This window comes from Anabrus simplex, chromosome 1, assembly GCF_040414725.1.
Source record: "Anabrus simplex isolate iqAnaSimp1 chromosome 1, ASM4041472v1, whole genome shotgun sequence".
NCBI lineage: Eukaryota > Metazoa > Arthropoda > Insecta > Orthoptera > Tettigoniidae > Anabrus > Anabrus simplex.
In genome coordinates this window covers 104,197,434-104,221,991 of record NC_090265.1, presented here as the reverse complement: position 1 = coordinate 104,221,991, position 24,558 = coordinate 104,197,434, and the positions used below count along the sequence as shown (strand labels likewise).

The 24,558-nt window shown below is 42.3% G+C and overlaps 1 protein-coding gene across 1 annotated transcript in view; it reads left to right on the top strand.

The window, feature by feature from the left end:
• Nucleotides 1–1,457: 1,457 nt before the first annotated feature.
• LOC136857464 (sodium/calcium exchanger 1) overlaps nt 1,458–24,558 on the top strand; it is a 250,240-nt gene continuing 227,139 nt past the window's right edge. The window contains exons 1-2 of the mRNA XM_067136181.2: nt 1,458–1,477; nt 2,274–2,365. Coding sequence (XP_066992282.2) covers nt 1,458–1,477; nt 2,274–2,365 — 112 coding nt within the window. The remainder of the gene's footprint in view (nt 1,478–2,273; nt 2,366–24,558) is intronic.

Genomic DNA, 24,558 nt, shown 5'->3' with positions numbered 1-24,558 from the left:
TCACATGGTGAATACACTGAGGCAATTCTCGTCCTAATTTCTCCAACTGCCAAATCTACCCATATCGTTCGCTCATTTACGTGCCTAACAGAAACTCTGTTGCGTGCAATAGTTTTCCTGATAAACAGTTATACCTCATAATCTGCCCTAACCATTTTAACACCCGTCAAGTACACTTTATAATCTCCTATCTCTTCCTCGTTATCTCCCGAATATCACTTACTCCTAGTACATCCAGATGCACCCTATTTGCTGACCCAGCCTGTTATTCTTTCTTTCTTCTATAGGCCCCATTAGTATTGACAGGTCTCCATCGAATTCCATTTCGTTCGCCAAGTTGTTTCCAAGGAGTCCCTCGCCTGTCAAATGGGAGTGGGACTCCGTTACTCCCATAGGTACGAGGCTTGCTTAAAATGTTCTGACTCGGTAATTTCATGAAGCAGCACTCTTCTCTACTTACACATAGTCCAAGAGAGGATCTGTCCTCTAACGGGTTAGAGACCACTGGTGGATTGTATAGTCCTAGCCGCCTGAGCACAAGGAGGGCCACGGCTCAGAATATATCATAAATGCCCACTCCCGTTCCATAGCAACTGGTATCCCGACTCTCAGGACCACTTACTAGGCCACTCAGCCGTTGCCCATGGTTCATGAACTAGGACGTAACCCACACCATGAACGATGAAATTAAATATGGAGTATCAAAAAGGTTGTTAAACAATTTAAGTCTAAAAAGTCTACTGGCTGGAGTCTTACAACCAAATGATATGAGCAAATCGAGACAGTTGTCATATTTCAGGTAAATTTCTGTAATTTTGTTGAAGAAATCTCAAACTTATTCTGCACCATTTCGAAAGCTACATTTTATTTGAAGTGCCACCTATTCCAAACGACCGTAGCATTTCGATGGTCTAGTTCTAATACGAGAACCAGGATTTTTTTTTTTTTTTTGCTACTTGCTTTACGTCGCACCGACACAGATAGGTCTTATGGCGACGATGGGACAGGAAAGGGATAGGAGTGGGAAGGAAGCGGCCGTGGCCTTAGTTAAGGTACAGCCCCAGCATTTGCCTGGTGTGAAAATGGGAAACCACGGAAAACCATTTTCAGGGCTGCCGACAGTGGGGTTCGAACCTACTATCTCCCGAATACTGGATACTGGCCGCACTTAAGCGACTGCAGCTATCGAGCTTAAAACCAGGAATTGAACAATGCTCTTCCCATCTACTATTAGTCTATCCTTAAGACTGGTCACTCCTCTCAGCCACATATGGATATGTAGTCCATCAGAACAATATTCGTTGTCTTCATTTTGCTATGCTTAAGTGTAAAGGAAAATGAACCTTACCGTACCATACTGTATGAATGTCTGTTTGCATGACGTATCTACTCACTGCTACTGTATAATAATTTTTAATAACGTTACCACTTATTTTATAAACCATACTACCGCAATAATGTACATTAGTATTGGAAGGTTCTGTGGTGTAGTGGTTAGCGTGATTAGCTGCCACCCCCGGAGGTCCGGATTCGATTCCCGGCTCTGCCACGAAATTCGAGAAGTGATACGAGGGCTGGAACGGGGTCCACTCAGCCTCGGGAAGTCAACTGAGTAGAGATGGGTTCGATTCCCACCTCATCCATCCTGGAAGTGGTTTTCAGTTGTTTCCCACTTCTCCTCTAGGCAAATGCCGGGATGGTACCTAACTTAAGGCCACGGCCGCTTCCTTCCCTCTTCCTTGCCTGTCCCATCCAATCTTCCCCTCCCACCACAAGGCCCCTGTTCAGCATTGCAGGTGAGGCCGCCTGGGCGAGATACTGGTCATCCTCCCCACTTGTATCCCCCGACCCAGAGTCTGAAGCTCCAGGACACTGCCCTTAAGGTGGTAGAGGTGGGATCCCTCGCTGAGTCCGAGGGAAAAACCGACCCAGGAGGGAAAACAGATCCCTCGCTGAGTCCGAGGGAAAAACCGACCCAGGAGGAAAAAAAGATTGAGAAGAAGAAGAAGTATTGAAAGGTAGCAACTATTTTACTAAGGATTACTACGGTCAATTTTAAAAAGAAGTTTAGTAACTTTTGGCCCCAAACGTCTCCTATAATATTGTAATCACGTCGCCTTGATATGGCTATAATGCATTCCTGTACAATAACCTTATTCCAATCAAATAAACTCTAGAAAAATAGTTTATATTATTGAAATGGCATTATTCTACTTCATAAATGTGTGTACAGTATAAGCAGATTGACTGATGTTAGCTTTCTTCTGTTGCAGGAAGGTCATCCAATTGCATATCACAGATGAAGACAGCTACGAAAAGGACGTTCTCTTCTACGTTCTATTGGGAGAACCCAAGAGTTTGGGCGGTAAGTGACCCCTCTACATGTTCTCCTACCTTTTAAGAGTTTCAATATTAATTATACATCAGATGTGCCATTGACAGAAGTAATTATCAATAAAAGCACGTCCAAACTAGTCATACCTAACGACCCGTAAATATGAACGTAACTGACGTTTTAACATTTTGGTTTCCTTCTAGTGTTTGATTGGTTAGGCTTTCACAATTTCCTTTTTGATTTTACATCCAAGTTTTGTGTATATTCTGACTAAAGTCAAATTTCATTTTGAATACATTGCTTGATGTTCATAGTTTTAGTGTCCCACCTAGTCTAGTATAATGCTACCGTACTTGAGATCGCCAGGCGGCTGGGACAGGAGATGTGGGTGGTGTATTACTCCATGAACACTGGATTCTTTATCCCAGAGTAATGTTATTTTGTGGCTACCTGGTCGGGGTGACAAAGGCGTGCTCGGTTCACCCGAAAGAACATGGGTTCGATTCCCCGTCAGGAAGTCGAAAAATTTATGAAGAGATTTCCTATTCTGGAGGTGTACATGGCCCTGAGGTTCAATCAGCCTTCACCAAAAAATGAGCGCCAGGTTAATTCTTCGGGGCAAAGGCGGGTGGGAGTAGAGCTAACCACTCTACCCTACCAAGTGCCGAGGTTACGGATAGTGGAAGCCTTTACCTTGCACCCCTCCAAGGGCTTCCATAGCCTGTACGGAAATGAAATGTCATTTTAAATGAAATCTATATTAAGTTAATTTACTTTATTTTCGTCTGAGTAGACCAGGAGAAGCCTCGAAGAAAAAGTATAAGCCATGAATCCATGTCACTATCGACGCTTAGACCGGTTCATTCAGTCTAAAGTCTAGCTCATTTCCCCTTTATATAACCGCCGACATGCGTATGAGATATATCGTTACAAATTGAAATTAACATTATGTATACAAAACGAAACATTTGACTAATAAGTTATACTATACATTTCTAGGGTCAATTTATGGTCTAACAAACGTGTGCTAGATTTCACTGACTGATTCTGGAATTCTTTTTTACTAATAGAGAATCTATTTAGAGTTAAAAGACAGCCAACGCTACATTTTCTCTTCATAATTCCAGTTAATTTTCCTGTTTTTCGATCCATTATTGGTACAAATGTGTCTTTAATCTCTCAGGGCATTCACTTTACAGTCACGTCGCCTCACAGTCCCAATAATCATTTTAGTCCCTCTTTCCTCGACTTATTAATCAAGCGTGTGAGATAACTATGACACTAATTTCATTCGCAGAGATGAAGCACGTATTCGGTCAGTTTAGAACATTCCGCAGTACTTATGTTACGGAAAATTTATACAATACTCTCAGTTTACAAAATAATTGCACAATTGGGATCAACTGTCGCTAGGATAAGAAAATTGACGTAGGAAAAAGGTATGATAACAGAGAAAACTTGTATGACTAGATAGCAACACATTTTAAGAATGCACTTCATCAACCCTACCATGAAGACATGCAACAATATGGTCGAACATTGAATCATAGACATGCCTGATGTGCTCCTTAAGAAGATTGCACGACAGGCGCTACAAATTAATGCTCCAGTCCTCTGGTAATCGACTCTGGCCAGTGTTAAGTTCCCATCTGTTTCACAATATTTCCACTAGATGACAGGCCTGGAGAAAAGTAAACGATGAGAAGCATGAAATTCAAGGATTAAGGCTCATCTCAATAAATAACAGGCAAATTGACGTTTTAGAGGTGTACAGACCCGGAAAGGGTGGCACTGACGCGGATGCAGAACTATTTGATAAGATAAGCCATATGGGAAACGAAAACAGAAAGTAACTTGATTGTACCGGTTGATCTCAATTTACCAAATGTTATCTGTTCAATGTTCTGTTACGGCAGAAAGTATGACCGACAAATGGTAAGTAAGATAATCTGGGAAGGTCAGCTGAATCAAACAAAAAAAAGTACCCAAATATAGGGAAGAATATTCTTGTCGTGGTGCTGGTAAATTCAGGTGAGTTCTGTAGAGAAACTGAAGAGATCGGTGATTTATGTCATCACGAAGCAGTTTTTATCATAGTTAAAAGTACTTTCAATAGAAAGGAAAGTTGTAAAAATAGGAATATTAGGCATTACCATATGGTTCATAAGATGGGCATGGAGGAGTTTAAAACGTAATTATTTATGACTGGTGTAAAATGATAAATAAACAAGGAAACAGCTTATGGGATAAGTTTAAAGCCATTATAGAGGAACGTGGAAATAGATATGTACATTTTAAAGGTGGTAAATTATGCTAAAGATCCACTATATTATAACAGATAAATAGACTAAGGAGGTACAGGTTAGAAAGAAAGTTAGGAGTGAAGTAAGGGGAAATTGAAGGAACTTTCTAGGAAATTGAATCTAGCGAAGAAGTCAGTTAAGGATAAGATAAAGGAAACATACCTGGCAGTCTTATGAATTTTAGTGAAAAATGGAAGGGTATGTATAGGTACTTTAAGGCAGAAACAGGTTCCAAGGAGAACATTCCAGCAATCATTAGTGAACAAGGGAAGTGTATTTGTGAGGATCTAACAGAGGGCAGAAGTATTCAGTCATCAGTATGTAAAGACTGTTCAATAAAAGGATAATATCCAGGTGGAGGAGGTGACTAATATAGGGAAATACTGAAATTTGCCTACGATAACAAAGGTATTTACAGTAAGGTACAAAAGTTTAAAATTAGAAAAGCAGCTGGATTTGGTAATATATCTGGAGGTATACTAAAGGCAATGGTTTGGTAAATAGTACCTTATCTGAAGTACTTATTTGATTACTATTTGCTTGAAGGAGCTACACCAAATGAATAGAGGGGAATTAGCAAAATAACCCCAGTGTACAAAGAGAAGGGGAAAGAGAAGTTTGGAATTTAGAATTTACTAGGGCAGTAGAACGAGAGTTCTTTAAAACAAAATTTCTAGAAGACTAGAGGGCCTAGAAAGTTGTAAGTTTTCTTGTAGGTAGCTTCTGACTGCAAAAAAGGATGCGTGATACTTGACGATGAAGAGGGGTTTCTTGGTAGTGGTATAACGGTGACGCACGGATGGGAAAGAGGATTGGGTATATAGCAGCCGTGGTCTTAATTAAGGTACAGACCGAGTACTCACCAGGTGTGAAAATGGGAAACCATGGAAAACCATCTTCAGATATGCCGACTGTGAGATTCAAACCCACTATCTCCCGGGTGGAAGCTCAAAGCTATGTGACCCTAACCGCACGGTCAACTCGCTCGGTTCGATCTAAAGTTCCCAAGAAGCTCCAACAACGGAGATTTTTCATAAGAAAATCCTAAATTGCAAATTAATTCCCTTCTACCGCGTCGCACTCCAACGATGACAATTCCTTATTATCCAGGCTGCTATTAACTTCAACAAAGTACAAAGGAAATCCTTCAAAACGTGGTAGTGGTATAACGGTGACGCACGGATGGAGAAAGGGCTAGGATTGGGGAGATAGCAGTCGTGGTCTTAATTAAGGTACAGACCGAGTACTCACCAGGTGTGAAAATGGGAAACCATGGAAAACCATCTTCAGGTATGCCACTGTGGGATCTTTCTCCACGTTACTCACTACGGCGAAATGCAATGACATTTTTCAAGACAGTGAGAAAAACGACCATATGCTAGGAAAGGAGGACATAATTACAAAAAGTGCTGTTCATTCGAAAATATTTGATAAATAATTGAATTAGGTCCGCCTCTGTGGTGTAGTGCTTAGTGTGATTAGCTGCCACGCCCGGAGGCCCGGGTTCTATTCCCGGCTCTGCCACGAAATTTGAAAAGTGGTACGAGGGCTCGGGAGGTCAACTGAGTATAGGTGGGTTCGATTCCCACCTCAGCCATCCTGAAAGTGGTTTTCCGTGGTTTCCCACTTCTCCTCCAGGCAAATGCCGGAATGGTACCTAACTTAAGGCCACGGCCGCTTCCTTCCCTCTTCCTTGTCTATCCCTTCTCATCTTTCCATCCCCCCGCAAGGCTCTGTTCAGCATAGCAGGTGAGGCCACCTGGGTGAGGTACTGGTCATCCTCCTAGGTGTATCCCCCGACCCAATGTCTCACGCTCCAGGACACTGCCCTTGAGGCGGTAGAGGTGAGATCCCTCGCTGAGTCCGACGGAAAAGCCAACCCTGGAGGATAAACAGATTAAGAAAGAAAGAAATAATTGAATTTAAGGTTTTTCTTTCTTCAGATTCTTTAAATAAAAAACACCATCTTGATATCAAGAGTTACGTAATGACCCTCTTTTCTATCATCGTTCAATAAATGCCAATGGAGCACATTGAACATTGATTTTTAAACTTACATTTGTTATATTATTTATTTATTTATTTATTTATTTATTTATTTATTTATTTATTTATTTATTTATTTATTTATTTATTTATTTATTTATTTATTTATTTATTTATTTTGACTTTCCCCAACTGAAGATGGCCCCTGAGGACAAAGTATACAAAAATGCGATATGAATATTAAAAGTAATTGTGAGTTGAGTAACACATCTGACGTTCTGTATGCTGTTGTATTAAAATGTTCGGGAGATATGGTTCTTCAGGATCTGGACGGAATATTTCAAGGTAGTCACTGCAATTTCTCTTATTAATGCCTCATTGAAGTTAAATGATATGCAGAAATGGACGAAAGTAAGATAAATGGTTGCCCTAGCGCGACTTCGATATCGATAGCGTACAGTCTGCAAGCCTCGGTGAATTTACTAAACACTTCCACAATCCTCTATTTGTAGCTAACTCTGTAGCTTCCGATAGTTCTACATTTCTTACCTTTAAATTATTAAAAAATAGTCTGATCATCATTGTCTAGGTCTCCCTCTACTTCTCTTACCCTCCATACTCAGTCGATTAATCTTTTTGGTAGACCGTCCTACGTTCGGCGCACATGATACCACCACCACCACCGAAGCCAGCTTATACGTACAGTTTCATCCATCAAGTTTATTCCTATCAAACTTTATCTCCTCATTCCGAGTTCCCTCTTGCCATTGTTACCATCTGTTCGTACCAGTAATCACCCTCGCTACTTTCATCTCTGTTACTTCCAACCTATGAATATAATATCCTGAATCTACCCAGCTTCCACTCCCATGCCGTAAAGCTGGTCTGAAAACAGGCAATTTCGCAATTCTTGCAGAATACCGTTGGGCGCAACTGAGAACTCGCTGTATTTGCTCTACTGCACCTTGATTTAATTCTCGGCTTTCTAGACCTAGGCCTCTATCTCGCCGTCAGATAGCTCTTTAATTGTAATCACGTAGGCCGAGTGAACCTCGAACCAGACCTCAGATCCACGTAAAAATCAGTGACCTCGCCGAGAAACAAACCTGGGGCCTCCGGGTAAGAAGCAGGAATGCTACCTCTACACTACGGGGCTATCTTCCCTATTGGCATAAATTAATTTTTACTGTGTTTGTCCAATCATTATCCCGTTTCTTTACGGCGTCGGGTATGAAGGGAGATGAATCTGTCGTGGCGGGTTTTTATGACCGGATGCCGTTTCTGGTGTCAACCTCATCAGAGGAGTTAATGAGATGAAATTAATGACGTGATATATTATAGCAACTTCTGGCTCGGCGAGGAAAGCAACGGGAAACTACCTCACTCCTCATTTTTCCCAGTACGCCTCTTCGATGATGGCTAGGCCAGCTGTGACAGCTAATGGCAGAGCTGTTGAGGATCCAACCAGCCTTCCGGCTAAGGACTTAACATATGATAGTTGGAAGGGAGAGGGTGAAACCCGGTGTCGGCTCGTATCCTACTCCTATTGAATAGCACCAAGGGGTCTGCTCAAGGTTTAACGTCTCCATCCGACGGACGAATCACCATCAACAGCGTCATATGTCCTCACTCCATATGAGCACAGGGGAGAGGTTTGGAAAATCCAGGCTTTTGGCACGCAATCTAATGATTAGAAATTGTATGCCACCACCTCCCCTAACCTGCCGGCCAATATTTTGATGGCGAAAATGTTTTCGACCGACGGAACTCGAACCGGCTAAGCAATGTGTCAGACCGATTACACTTCAACGCCTTAACGACCATAGCCAACACGTAATGTATTACTTAGGAGCGCTCTGAACATTGTACATCCTCTTCAAGTTAACTTTTTTTACAAGTTGCTTTACGTCGCACCGACACAGATATGATTTATGGCCACGGTGGGACAGGAAAGGGCTAAGAATGGGAAGGAAGCGGCCATGGCATTAATTAAGGTACAGTCCGAGCATTTGCCTGTTGTAAAAATGGGAAACCATCTTCAGGACTGCCGACAGTGGGGTTCGAACCCTTTATCTCCCGATATTGGCCGCACTTAAGTGACTGCAATTATCGAGCTCGGTCTTCAAGTTAACAAGCACTTGAAAAACTTCAGTCATTCAAGCATGTGATATGAAGATGTGTGTTCTTTTTTAATGTTTCTCTGTGTAGAGGTAGAAACAGGAGGGAAGATCTGGCGTTCATAATTAACACACGCATGCAACGAATAAACAGCTCGCGTGCTTGCCTGCCGACAGCGGTGTCATTTTTGCACGCCTATACTCAAAGCTTATAGCAACACTTACAAACAAAATGTTTTTCACACTCCTGCTAGCATAAAGAATAATAATCTCTCTTGCGGAAGTAGACAGAAGAGAACTGGCATGTAGCGTTACCTACTAAGTGGCCTATTGGTATAGTCGTTCATTTTTAGGTCCGTCTCTGTGGTGTAGTGGTTAGTGTGATTAGCTGCCACCCCCAGAGGTCCGGATTCGATTCCCGGCTCTGCCACGAAATTTGAAAAGTGGTATGAGGGCTGGAACGGGGTCCACTCAGCCTCGGGAGGTCAACTGAGTAGACGGGGTTCGATTCCCTCCTCAGCCATCTTGGAAGTGGTTTTCCGTGGTTTCCCACTTCTCCTCCAGGCAAATGCTGGGATGGTACCTAACTTAAGGCCACGGCCGCTTCCTTCCCTCTTCTTTGTGTATCCCTTCCAAACCTCCCATCCCCACACAAGGCCCCTGTTCAGCATAGCAGGTGAGGCCGCCTGGGCGAGGTACTGGTCATCCTCCCCAGTTGTATCCCCCGACCTAGAGTCTGAAGCTCCAGGACACTGCCCTTGAGGCGGTAGAGGTGGGATCCCTCACTGAGTCCGAGGGAAAAACCGACCCTGGGGTGTAAACAGATTACGAACGAACGAACGTTCATTTTTAGCTTTCTCAAAATTACGAAACTCAGGCAACGTCTAGATATGTTTCGATTATGCTGCACATTGTTTTGTATTTCATCGTTCAGCCTTTATGCCTCGGTGAATTAACTAGACATCTCCATAATCTTTTACTCGCAGTTTGTATCGTGAATTTTTCTGGATCGGTTTCCCTTCCCTTGAAATCGTTGAAATGAAATGGCGTATGGCTTTTAGTGCCGGGAGTGTCCGAGGACAAGTTCGGCGCGCCAGATGCAGGTCTTTTGATTTGACACCCGTATGCGACCTGCGCGTCGTGATGAGGATGAAATGATGATCAAGACGACGCATACACCCAGCCACCGTGCCAGCGAAATTAACCAATTAAGGTTAAAATTCTCGACACTGCCGGGATTCGAACCCGGGAACCCTGTGACCAAAGGCCAAGACGATAACCATTTAGCCATGGAGCCGGACTTAAAATCGTTAAATACAGAGTGTAACAATCGTCACCCGTGTCTCCCTAATTTATGTTGCTTCCCACGGCCGAGTTCATAAGCTTCCAAGATCCGTGTCTTTGGAGCTCAACACCTAAGCTGGTATCTATCAACAGCTTCATCCAATAGAGATTGTTTCATAGTTATAATAGCGCACAGTCATTATCCTTATTTGATTGTCGAACTGTTATACTCGTACCTTTCGAGTTACTGTTACCTTCGGCCAAACAGTGGGCTACCAGGAGTCTCTCATTCCCATACAGCCAAGTCAATCTGAAGACAGTTTAAAGCGAGACCGACATCTATGACCGACCTAAAGCGCTTAAAATTGAACTTTCCTCTTTATAACAATACAAAACTTTTGTTAATATATCCAACACTTTCGGACTTATTACCAAAAAAACGCGAAGCTCTCTCACCCAAGCAAGGCCTTTTTCGGGAAGTTCGTTGCTCGTTTCTCGTAACTTTCAATTTTCAGAACCGTTTCCCTGATAACTCTCATTTTTTTAAGATATTAAAATGAAATCTTGTCCTCCTCTGTAGTGTAGTGGTTAGTGTGATTAACTGCAAACCCCGGAGGCTCGGGTTCGATTCCCAGCTCTGCCACGAAATTTGAAGTGGTACGAGGGCTGGAACAGGGTCCACTCAGTCTCGGGAGGTCAACTGAGTAGAGGAGGGTTCAATTTCCACCTCAGCCATCCTCGAGGTGGTTTTCCGTGGTTTCCCAATGCTCCTCCAGGTAAATGCCGGGATGGTACCTAACTTAACGCCATCGCCGCTTCCTTCCCTCTTCCTTGTCTATCCCTTCCAGTCTTCCCATCCCCCTACAAGGCCCCTGTTCAGCATAGCAGGTGAAGCCGCCTGGGCGAGGTACTGGTCCTCTTCCCCAGTTGTAACCCATACCCAATGTCTCGAGCTCCAGGACACCGCCCTTGAGTCCGAGGGAAAAGCCAACCCTGGAGGGTAAACAGATAAAGAAAGAAAGGGAATGAAATCTTGCATGCATGTACATTTCATAGAGAAGAAGTATTAATAGAATTATTGAGCTATATTCACTGAACAAGTTTTGAAAAAATATTTTCAAATGAAAATTAATGAAAAAAATTGACTACTTCAAAGTAACATCATGAAAAAATTATTTATACTGATGGACTTTACTGACTCTTAGTATATGTTGTAGCTATAACATTACTATTCATAATTTCATAAAAGTCATAGATTCATTTGGAAATTATCATGGATGTGGCAAAATAGTGGCCATGATACAGCGACATTTTGGATAATTAATTATAAATAATGGCACAGTTTATATGATTTCTAAATATATAGGCATGTGTATGTGTATGTTCAGTCTTCAGCCCTAAGGCTGGTTGGATCCTCAACTGCTCTGCCATCAGCTGTCATAGATGGCCTGAGCATCACTGAAGAGGCGTACTAGGGAAATGAGGAGTGAGGTAGTTTCCCGTTGCTTTCCTTACAGAGCCAGAATTTGCTATTACATATCAGTCTGCCAAGCCCACTGAAATGCATGCACCAACCGACCCTATGAGCAACGTTTTCACACCATTCGTAGCAGGGACTGGCTGCACAAGGAATGGCATTACTAGCATCGCTCATACCTCAGTCACTTTCATATTGTCGGAGCCAAGGATTTGAATTTTGAATTTATTGATCATGATTTACATGCCACTGAGGCTGAAAAGCCCCTTTATGTAGCGTCTTCTTATAATACAATACAGATTTATGAGCACAGTAACTACAGAGACAGATCAATGAAAGTAATAAAATTGCTCTAGCCCATACTAGAAGACATAGTGCACTGTAAACACTAAGTCCTGTCAGCAATTTATTAAGAAATGTTGTGTTTGTCGTACTAGGTTTCCCTTTAGTATTCATTTCCATTGTTGCAGGGAAAAAGTTTAATCCACCCCCCTTTTTCTATGTTCAAAGGAGTTAGGACCCCTTAAGGTTTTCTTTTTCTTCGGTCTACCATATAACCCGCACAAGTGCAGGGTCCGCTTGTTTTCTTGCATTCACCATTTCACTCAAGCTATTTGCACATACTGTATGCATTTAGTGAACCGGACAAGCCACGGCTTTATAGATCGACCGCGTATATATCGGCCATGAGATGACATGTGGTAAGTCGTCTTTTGAACTGTAGTATTGCTGCTCCTAATAGAATGATTGTACCAACGTAGTCGCCTCTCACACATCTTGTCAGAAGTAGTTAGAGGCCAGCATCTCACCCATATAGGCAACATGACGCACAACAGATTTATGCCTACAGATTTTACCCTTATGTGCCGTTGGGATTTTATGGTCACACAGCACTCTTGTGATTTTTCCCCATTTAAGCCAATCCGCTCTGACACACTTCAAACGAAAATAAAATTGTAAACACTATTTCTCTCTTAAACTTTAATTCATTTGATTTGCTCTTTCTTTCCGTTATCCTCCCCCACTCCATTTTTCTGTCCCGTTTTGTCTCGTATTTCTCTCTCTCTCTCTCTCTCTCTCTGACGTAGAGTATAAAGCGTATGGTGTTGGTTTTGTTGTTGTTGTTGTTGTTGTTGATGTTGTTGTTTGGGTCATCAGTTCATAGACTGGTTTGATGCAGCCCTCCATGCCACCCTATTCTTATCGTTCTCAAATGCGATTTTATTTGATGGAAATAAATATCACACGAGAACACGTTCACTTCCTTGTTTAAATTACTTTATTGTCACTGTAAGTCACAACACACAATTAGACACACTAGCAAGTGACACTACAACACTTAATAGCGGAGTACCCTGAAGTCGATTCTGACAAGTACAGATATCAACAACACTTACGCGTACACTATAATATACGCTCTCTTGAACTCACCGCCTCACTGACTGACGTCTCGATAGTATATACTGTTCGATCAACCATCTAGAATTATCGATTTCTGGAGGGGTTCTCACAGCACTCTATTGGAACACACTCGAAACATCAATCGACCAGCTAGTGGAATGGAGTACTCCAGTAATGGATCTATCTCGAACTGTTTCGTTTACTGTTTAGCAATACACATGGAAATCTCTCCAACATTCCTAATGTCTCTACAATTATCTGGATAATAAACCTTACAGTAAGTTTCCAGAACCCTTCATATATACCAAATTATAGTACAATAAATCTAATATACGAACGTTACAGAGTCTTCTACCGCTTTCGACTATATAGATTTTGAGGTTAAACTTATACACAATACGTATTGGAAGTTATACAAATTTATAATACATATTCACAGGGCAACCATGTATTAGTCATATTTAACATTTAATAAAAGATAATTTAGCACTTAATAAAATATGACCAACCACAATAATTGAAGGTTTTACATCAGTTACGATGTCGTAGCTACGATATTCTGTGGTAATCTTTTCATTTATATGTAACTACTATATATCTTACATCTACTCTAATCTGCGTGTCATATTCATGCCTTGGTCTACAGCTGCCGTTTTTACCACCTACACTTTCCTCAAAAACTATCTGAACGAGACCTGGGTGTCTAAGATGTGACCTATCATTCTGTCTCTCCTCTCGCCAATTCGAATCAGTATCACTTCATTTGTGATTCGTAATAATGTTATTGGTTTACGTCCCACTAACTACTTTTATGGTTTTCGGATATTTGTGATTCGATCTACCCATCTCACCTTCAGCATTCTCGTGTAACACCACATTTCAAAAGCATCTACTATCTTTCTGACCTAGTGCCATACAGTGCCACGCTCCAGACGAAAGTGTTCAAATACGTGTTTCTAATATTCCCATATCATTGTTCGCAATGAGCAAATTTATTTTCTTAAGAAAGGTCATCCTTGCTTGTGCTAGATTGCATTTTTATCCTCCTTACTTCTGTCATCATTAGTTATTCTGGTAATCAAGTAACAATATTCATCTAACTCCTTTAAGACTTCATTTCCTAATCTAATATTTCTTGTATCACCTGCCTTCAATCGACCGCACTTCATTACCTTTGTATTATATACGGTGTTTGTTTAGTCCTCAGCCCGAAGGTTGGTTGGATCCTCAACAGCTCAGCCATCAGCTGTCATAGATGGCCTAGGCATCACTAAAGAGGCGTACTAGGGAAGTGAGGAGTGATGTAGTTCCCCGTTGCTTTCCTCACCGAGCCAGAAGTTGCTATTACATATCAGTTTGCCAAGCCCACTGAAATGCATGCACCAACTGACCCTATGAGCAGCATTTTCACACCATTCATAGCAGGGACTGGCTGCATAAGGAATGGCATTACTAGCATCGCTCGTACCTCAGTCACTTTCATTTTGTCAAAGCCAAGGGTAATGCTGAGACAGATCAATGAAAGTAACACTAATATTGCTCTAGCCCACACCAGAAGACATAGTGCACTGTAAACAATAGGTCCTGCCAGCAAAGGCATATATACGGTATAAAATGCCTATTCCATCTGTCTTTCACAGCGATATTCCTTGAGTTCTGTCATCCTCCACAGCGATAATGAGCAAACCAGAAAATTTGAAAGGTTAAACCTGAAACAAGATAGAAGTTACAAAAACAATATAATGATGGCCATCATATATATTTTTTTTACAATTTGCTTTACGTCGCACCGACACAGATAGGTCTTACGGCGACGATGGGATAGTAGATGGCTACGAATGGGAAGGAAGTTGGTCGTGGCCTTAATTAAGGTACAGCCCCGGTATTTGCCTGGTGTGAAAGTGGGAAAGCACGGAAAACCATATTCAGCGCTGCCGGCTGACAGTGGGGGTCAAACCCACTATCTCCCGGATGCAAGCTCACAGCTGTGCGCCACTAACCGCACGGCTACCTCGCCCGGTGCCATCATATCAGAACTGCTTATTAAAAAATACCTTCACCATACTGGCGTATACAACGACACTACCTCAATCTATTGTTCTTTCACGAGATAGAACTCTTACCAGTGGGACTGCGGAGAGACCTCTAACAACTTCCTGTCCTCGATGCTTTGTTCTACGTATTTCCATCGTAGAGATATGATTCGCGTATTCTTCGCATACTTGCTTCTTTGCCGATGGAATCCTTCCACAAGCTAGAAAGAGTTCTATTAGAGTGCCTGTTGCCCTCCATATTTGAATTCATTTTAACGCCGCGTCCCCCACATTATAAAGGACCAAAACAAGTGGGCGTGTGATGAAGAAAGGGCCCAAGGTACAAAAGGTGTGCGAACAAATAGAACATTACACAAAGAAGGTCATTAAAAAAACAAGATGTACATAATTGCATGTTATATCACGAAGGAAAGTCAATACGAAATTACAAAATAAATCAGAATACGGTACACTGCCATTAAATACATTCAATAGTACAATACCTACGGAAAACGAAAATAACAAAACAGAAAATGAGCCAGATAACATGACACTTTGATTGATTGATTGATTGATTGATTGATTGATTGATTGATTGATTGATTGATTGATTGATTGATTGATTGATTGATTGATTGATTGATTGATTGATTGATTGATTGATTGATTGATTGATTGATTGATTGATTGATTGATTGATTGATTGATTGATTGATTGATTGATTGATTGATTGATTGATTGATTGATTGATTGATTGATTGATTGATTGATTGATTGATTGATTGATTGATTGATTGATTGATTGATTGATTGATTGATTGATTGATTGATTGATTGATTGATTGATTGATTGATTGATTGATTGATTGATTGATTGATTGATTGATTGATTGATTGATTGATTGATTGATTGATTGATTGATTGATTGATTGATTGATTGATTGATTGATTGATTGATTGATTGATTGATTGATTGATATTCTTGCGACCAGGTAAGACTTTTTCATTTCAAAAGTAGGTTGTTCTTTACAAGAAAGTCGGGCTGAATGGCTAAACCGTTGAGGAGCTGGCCTTCTGACCTTAACTTGGCAGGTTCTATCCTAGTTTTCTGTCCGGTGGTAATTGAAGGTGCTCAAATACCTCAGCTTCGTGGTGTCGGTAGATTTATTATTATTATTATTATTATTATTATTATTATTATTATTATTATTATTATTATTATTATTATTATTATTATTATTATTATTATTATTATTATTATTATTATTGTACCGGGCGGTACACCTCTACACCGTTTATTTAAAAGTTGCGCCAGTTGAAACTCCTCTTCTGGAGGAAGGTTGAACTTTATCTACTCTATTAATTCTCTACTTTCTCAGAAGATGTCACCACGTGGAAAATTTTGAGTTTTTGAACTGTGTCACTTTTGATGTGTTTTTGTTTCGCTTGAAGTAAGAAGTGTGAACTTTCTCTTCTAGAGGACACTACTGAAGATCAACAATAGCGCACCCTAGTGCGGAGTCAAAGAACTATTTTGTTGGAGAAATTTTTATTTCAAAAGTTTGTTTCTTGTTAAATTTCTTTCTGTTATTGTTTAAGTTGGCTGTATACCCCTCTTTTTCCCCTTGTTTTAGATTTATCCAATCCCGAATTTCTTTTAGTAATTTCTGACCAATCTGGTGTATCTTCCCCCAACTTGTATCTGTTGCGGGGTCCTATCCAATAAAAACATTGTGGGCGGGTGTTTTCATTCCCCTAACGCCTAGAAACTTCCGCGAGAGTATATAAACTGCTGATTTTAGGGTCTCCGGGCCACTTCTGTTCTATCTTTCTGTGTATTAAGTACATAGCAGGAGGCGGGAAGCGCCTCTTTCCTCGGCGGCGGTCAACAATAAGGTAATGGCCGATTAATAAATTCTTTCTTTTCTTGCTCAGCAGTTTAACTTTCGGGGCGGGTTCTAAGCGTTCAACCATGTAACCTTTTCCTAAAATGTAAAAACAACTGGTATCTATTCTATTTTAAAACGACATATCGGGATAGAGAGTGCTTAACCCTCTCGAGCTCCCACTCACATCGTCTTGAGGTGAACTTATTCTCTCAACCAATTCTTCCGTAATGTAATGTAAATTGCTATTAAGTCACCTCTGTAGTATGGGATTAGCCCTTGTAATAACGGCCTAGTGCCAAAGTAGGTTTTAAAATCAAAGTGTATTAGGAGCGCAAGTTCGCCTCCTCTCAAATTGTTTTAGAGGTCATTTAATTAACCTGCTTTTCATTTAATAGACCTCAGTAGATTGGGTATTTTACCCCTGTGTTTATGTCCGTTGAGGACAACTTGAAGGTGGAGTTTGGTGTGGCCTAGGAGAGGCTTAAATTAAAGAGCGTGTGGCTCTTTTGGAAACGGAGTGTTGTATGCCTCGAGGAGGCTTTACTGTGTAATTTGGAGCAAGTGCTCCAGGGTTTGATTGGGGTCTTCTGCCCCTTTGTTAAAATTTGTATATCGGAAAGTTGGGCTAGTTGCTCAAAAATTGTGAACTCAGGGCTCGAAGCCCAAACTCTGTAATCCCTGTAATTGTACATTTCAAATTGTGTTTCGGCTACTAAGTACCTGTTCTTTGTTATTACTTAATATTGAAAAGGAAATATAACCTTGTTAACTTTTACATTAACTTTGATTCCGTAGTTTGAGACCCATTCACGCCCGCACCTTCTTACACCTCTACCTACCACCAAAACTCGGTAACAATTATTATTATTATTATTATTACACTTTTCCCATACCCGAGTGAAGTCTTAGGTGCGAACTGGATCCCACATGTAGAATTGGTCCTGTTTTATGGCTCGATGCCCTTCCTGAAACAACTCTATGTATTCATTATTGGGTGTATTTGTGGTGATTGGTAGTGTGGTGTATCGTATGTATGCATGTATGTATGAAGAGGTATGTATTAACACAAACACCCAATTGACAAGAAGTAACTAAAATCTCCGATCCAGACAGGAATCGAACTCGAAACCGTCTAAAACGAGGGCCATCATACTGACCGTTTAGTCAAAGAGCTGGATATGTTTACATCAGTTTGCATTGTCTAATTATTATTTTTCCCACTCTGGATGGGTTTGGTCCGCCTCTTTGGTTTAGTGGCTAGTATGATTAGCTGCCACCCCCCGGAGGCCCGGGTTCGATTCCCGGCTCTGCCACGAAATTTGAAAAGTGGTACGAGGGCTGGAACGGGGTCCACTCAGCCTCGAGAGTTCGTCTGAGTAGAGGTAGGTTCGATTCCCACCTCAACCATCCTGGAAGTGGTTTTCCGTGGTTTCCCACTTCTCCTCCAGGCAAATGCCGGGATAGTACCTAACTTAAGGCCACAGCCGCTTCCTTCCCTCTTCCTTGCCTGTCCCTTCCAATCATCCCATCTCCCCGCAAGGCCCCTGTTCAGTATAGCAGGTGAGGCCGCCTGGGCGAGGTACTGGTAATCCTTCCCAGTTGTATCCCCGACCCAGAGTCTGAAGCTCCAGAACACTGCTCTTGAAGCGATACAGGTGGGATCCATCGCTGAGTCCGAGGGAAAAACCGATCCTGGAGGGTAAACAGATAAAGAAGAAGGAGTGGATGGGTTTGTAGTTTCATCCACCGTTGAGAAAGCCTGTATTCACAGTTTCACATGGGGAAAAGATATACAGGAATATAAATTGTCGACTCTGCAATGGTTCGTTGAGATATGAAGTGCCAAGTTTACCAAGAACTTACCACTATGGCACCAGAGCCGGTGAGGTAAGTCAGCTATGAGCTGCTGAAAAGCATGTTCGCTCGCTTCTATACAGCATAGAGTTTGGTGTAACGTACAATTCATCCGCGGAGAATTCCAATGCGAATACATTTTTCATTGCCTCCTTGCTGAATGTAAGAGAGTGGTTTCATAAGAAGAGCTCAATTGAGGCGTTGAGAATGGGAACGTTGGCAGCAAGAAAAGAGCTCGACGTAAAATCAATTTTCTATTCATTCAGTCGGGAGCTCGAAGTGACTACCATGAGGCAAAATCAGCAAAGTTAAGATCCCACTTCTATTCTTCTCAAAGGAAGGAAGTAAGCGAAGTTTAATCCATCCAGTGACCCACTTCGTTACCCACTAATGAGAAAGTGAATCACGAAATGTGTTCCATTGAGAGAGCCGGAACACCGGGCGAGTCAGCCGTGCGGTCAGGAGCACGCGGCTGTGAGCTTGCATCTGGGAGATAGTGGGTTCGAATCCTACTGTCGGCATCCCTAAAGGTGGTTTTCTGTGGTTTCCCACTTTTACACCACCAAATGCTGGGGCTGTACATTAATTAAGGCCACGGCCGCTTCATTCCAACTCTTAGGCCTTTCCTATCCCATCGTCGCCGTAAGACCTATCTGTGTCGGTACGACGTAAAGCCACTAGCAAAGAAAAACGAGAGCCGGAACAAGAAGCACGGACATTCTTAGTGCAATTTTTCTCTGGTCCAGTTTTCTAGTCGAGAGAGTTTTAAGTGAATGCCTCATTTACAGTCCCAGGAAAACTCTACTAACCATACATTAACATATCTCTTCATTTTCAGCTCGGAAATACAAAACACATTGTTCGCGATACAGTTGACGATGTCGTCAAATAGACTACGTGACACTCCAAGACATTCATATAATATAAGGGGCAGTCTAATGAAAACCGAACATCCGCCATAACACACATTCCACGTTAAAGGTAGCAACACTGCTGTTACGTATCGATACTGCCATCGCTGTGGTAGGAGAACTGCATAGTGACAACTCACAGGTGCACGCAGTTGTTGGGTTATGTCTTCATGCTATTTGTTTACGTCGCACCGACACAGATATGTCTTACGGCGACGATGGGATAGGAAAGGCCTGGGAATTGGAACTAAGCGGCCGTGGCGGCCTTAATTAAGGTACAGTCCCGGCATTTGCCTGGTGTGAAAATGGGAAACCACGGAAAACCATCTTCAGGGCAGCCGATAGTGGGGCTCGAACCCACTATCTCCCGATTACTGGATACTGGCCGCACTTAAGCGACTTAAGGCTATCGAGCTCGGTAGGGTATGTCTTTGTTGGTGCGCAGACTGGTTTAGTGTGTTTGTCCAGCTGTAGAAATCGAGGCAAGCAAAGAAGAGCAGAGAACTGTAGTTCGTTTTATGGTGGCACAGAGCTATGAAGATAGTTTGCAGAAACTGCGTGCGCCGTAAAGTCAAAACGCCCAGAAATGCTGTCGGACAGTGTCATCCTGTTGCATGATAATGCTCGCCCCACACTTCCATGCCTGCAAAGCGATTTGGTCGGGAAACACTTCAACATCCTCCATACCAGCCGGATCTTTCAACTTGCTGTTTTCTCATTTTATCAACCTGAAGAAAGACAATCGTAGACGTCGGTTTTATTCGGACAAGGAAGTACAAGAGTGGGTGAGGTTGTGGATCCGTGAGCGACCTACTGTGTAGAGATGAGAAGAATGCAAGAATGAGGAATGTGGCCTGCAAGCACGAACTTCCTGTTCTGCCCAGACAGATCGGCTCTTATCTGCTCTTATCTACTACACGAAAACATTGACTCACAATTTGCAGTTTGCTGGATTACAACTGACAAGAACGAAGAGCTGTCAGTAGAAGATAATATAAAGTCGCCTGGGTAGTAGCGGAGTTCCTATGGTAACCATTGCGTCACTGGCTCTGCTGATGAAAACCCCTTCGCCCCGTGCCTCACCGGACATGTGCATTCTTCTAATCTCCCAACAATACCTCTTTCTACATAACTGGAATTGATCGTCTCGTCTCCCAGTGGGATAAATACATTAACGTTTTTGGTAATTACTTTTGAACAAAACCATTCCATGGTCACGCTGTAGCGGGTGTTAGGTTTTCATTTGACTGCCCTCATATATCACCGTTCTTGGAGTAATAGTGACTCGCAGCACAAGAATTATTTGAGGGTTTTCGCACAATACTCAACCCAGGATGACAGATCCTTACCAGGCAAAGTTCTAAGCTGAGATATCTCACATTGCGGTTTTCATAGGCGCAACGGTGATAATCATAGAAACATTCGAAAGTTCAAACCTAAAGAGTTAGGCTTAAAATAGGGCACAACAGAATATGAAAATGCTTATATTACTATGCTAAACGATGATAGTTCACACAGAGTTACCGATATGAGTGGAATAAGAGGTGTTCTAGAACTAAATCCAAGCAAATATTTAGGTACATTTTTCAATAGGATATTCATTCCTTCATTTCTGAGGTACGGGAGTGAAGTTTGGATGGATTCAGAATATTATTTTATTCGTAATCAGCTTACAATTAGCGAGAGTGATTGTTCTTACAAGCAAGTCTGTTAGCTTGCATTCTGGAGATAGTGCGTTCGAAACCAAATGTCGGCAGCCTTGAATATGGTTTTCCGTAGTTTCCCATTTCCACACCAGCAGACTGGTACTGTATCTTAATTAAGGTCACGGTCACTTCCTTCTCATTCCTAGCCCTGTCCTTTCCACTCTTTTTTCTTTTTTTTTGTAATTGGCTTTACGTCACACCGACACAGGTAAGTCTTATGGCGACGATGGGATAGGAGAAGGTTACAAGTTGGAAGGAAGGGGCCGTGACCTTAATAAAGATACAGTCCCAGCATTTCTCTGGCGTGAAAATGAGAAACGACGGAAAACCATTTTCAGAGCTACCGACAGTGGGGTTCGAGCCCACTATCTTCGAATGCAAGTTCACAGCTGCGCGCCACTAACCGCACGGCCAACTCTCTCGGTCTTCCGTATCCCATCGTCGACATAATGCCTATCTGTGTCAATGCGACAAAAAGCAAATTGCAAAAAACTTTATCAGATATTATTACATTTTAGTTTTTACCTTCAAATACAGCGATCGCCAAGTTCAATTCTGAGCCGACAGCTGTTTCGAGCATGTGGGATTTGCAGAAAGGTTAAGTTAGTTCCACTGAAGTCGGCACATGTATAAACTAGGTCAGTGGTTCCAAACCATTTAAGAAATTAATTCTTCGTTTGCTTTAACGGAACCCCATCCAATATTTGCATCATTTAAGCTAATAAATTTTGTCTGATTCAACGTGATTGTAATATTAGGTTAATGTCTCATAATGTACCCCTAAAAGTGATGTATTTTGGGGACATAAAACCTTGTTCAAAATAAAAGTAAATAAATGAGTATACGAAGGCTAGAAAGCCTTTGCGTAGGAACGATTTAGGGCGCTGCTGTTGGTAGAAAGTATAGAGGGAGGTGGAGCTATACTAGTGCAGGTCCCGCACAAACGAATGCGAAGCTATAAATTTATAGTGACAAACCGGAAACACACATTCTTTCCTCTTTAAAATCGTGGCGTATTGAAACGGCGCGTGGAAAAACCTGCCTTTTTCCATACAAAATAACACACTGGGGAATTTAGCGCGTGATACCTCGGCGCGTTCCGTTTCCGAGGGAAAGACCGAGAGAGTATGGACAAAAGCTGTCATTTGGCATGTCATCTAGACATCAACGTGACAAGTCTTTCCTCTGGCGACTGTAGTATTTTGTGCATGTACAGCCGAAACAAGCGCGCTGATTAACTATATTGGCGGGAGAAAAAGGAAAATATGAATCGTTGCCTGTGCCGTAATCGGAACTTACGACGGGCTTTCCATCAGATTCTCGATTTTCTGTGTTGTAAACCATCATGCCCTGTATGTCTGTAAAGTGAACACCTCGTGTTTTTATTGAGATTCTGCTTGAAAGTTCGGTAATTGTCTCCGGAGTGAGTTTTTTTTCTGATGCTCTCTTCGATCTGCATCAGTTGAGTGTGCCTGAAAGTCCATTTGATTACTCGGATGATCTTTGTCATGAGCTCCTTTGTTCCAAGAATTTCTTCCAGTTTTACCTGGTCTTCTGGTTCCATCTCAACCATGCTGTTTATCTTTGGACTATTATGTGGTCACTTTCTTCTTCTTAATATCCGGCTCCATTGCTAAATGGTTAGCGTGCTGGCCTTTGGTCACAGAGGTTCCGGGTTCGATTCGGGAATTTTAATCATCATTGGTTAATTTCGCTGTCACGGGGGCTGGGAGTCAATTCAAAAGACCTGCACTTGGTGAGCCGAACATGTCTTTGGACACTCCCGGCACTAAAAGCCATACGTCATTTCATTTTCTTCTTAATAATAATGAGGGGATTTTTACGTCCCACTAACTACTTAGACGGTTTTAGGGGACGGCCGAGGTGGCCGGAATTTAGTCACGCAGGAGTTCTTTTACATGCCAGTAAATATACCGACACGAGGCTGACGTATTTGAGCACTTTATAATACCACCGAACTGAACCAGGATCCACCCTGCCAAGTTGGGGTCAGAAGGCCAGCGCCTCAACTGTCTGAGCCACTCTGTCCGGCAGTGAGTTCACAGGCTGTGTTGACTAGACCCTTCTGCAGTTGGTCCTAGTTATTCAGATCTGCGTTGTTTGTAATGTCATCCAGTGTTCCTGGACTGAAGTCTCAGTTTGATCTTTAAGAAGTAGCGATCCAAGTTGGCACCTCCCAGTACCTATACGCTCTGTATTTCTTCTTCTTAATCTGCTTACCCTCCAGGGTCGGCTTTTCCCTCGGACTCAGCGAGGGATCCTACCTCTACCGCCTCAACGGCAGTGTCTTGGAGTTTCAGACTTTGGGTCGGGGCATACAACTTGCGAGAATGACCAGTACCTCGCCCAGGCGGCCTCACCTGCTATGCGGAACAGGGGCCTTGTGGAGGGATGGGAAGATTGGATGGGACAGGCAAGAAAGAGGGAAGGAAGCGGCCGTGGCCTTAAGTTAGATACCATCCCGGCATTTGCCTGGAGGAGAAGTGGGAAACCACGGATAACCACTTCGAGGATGGCTGAGTTGGGAATCGAACCCACCTCTACTCAGTTGACCTTCCGAGGCTGAGTGGACCCCGTTCCAGCCCTCGTACCACTTTTCAAATTTCGTGGCAGAGCAAGGAATCGAACCCGGACCTCCGGGGGTGGCAGCTAATCACGCTAACCACTACACCACAGAGGCGGACTCTGTATTTCTCTTCAAGAATTTATCTAGAGTCACATGGTCCATCTGGAACTAAACCAGGTTGGAAGAAATTCAGGTCTTCTGCTCCCTGAATAGGTGTCTAGAAGCTGTGAACCTCATGTCCAAATCGAAATTCCTAGCCTACAGAGTCCACCATTCGTTCTCCGTTTTGATTATTTCGCATGTGCACCGGTTAGTTGCCCACTATGTTTCTCTACATTCTCTCACTCCCCAGCTGGGCAATGATGTCGCCAAGCAGTATGGCGGTATGCCTCGCTGGAAATTTGGAGAGAATGTGTCTACATCTTCTCAGAATTTGTCAGGTATTTTTCAAGTTCTACCTGTTGTCCTTGTTGATTGGGGCGTGTCTATTGACTAAAGTATAGCCCTTGTTAGCGCACTTGAGAAAGTGAATGGATACTCGACTGCTCGGGGAGGAAAAATCAATGACTGAGTCGAGTAACTTGTAGATGACTAAATTGGGTACGTTCTCTATTTTCTGCTCACCCACTTCTCCTTTAAGGATTCTGTAACCTTTTATGTTTTCATGCACGCT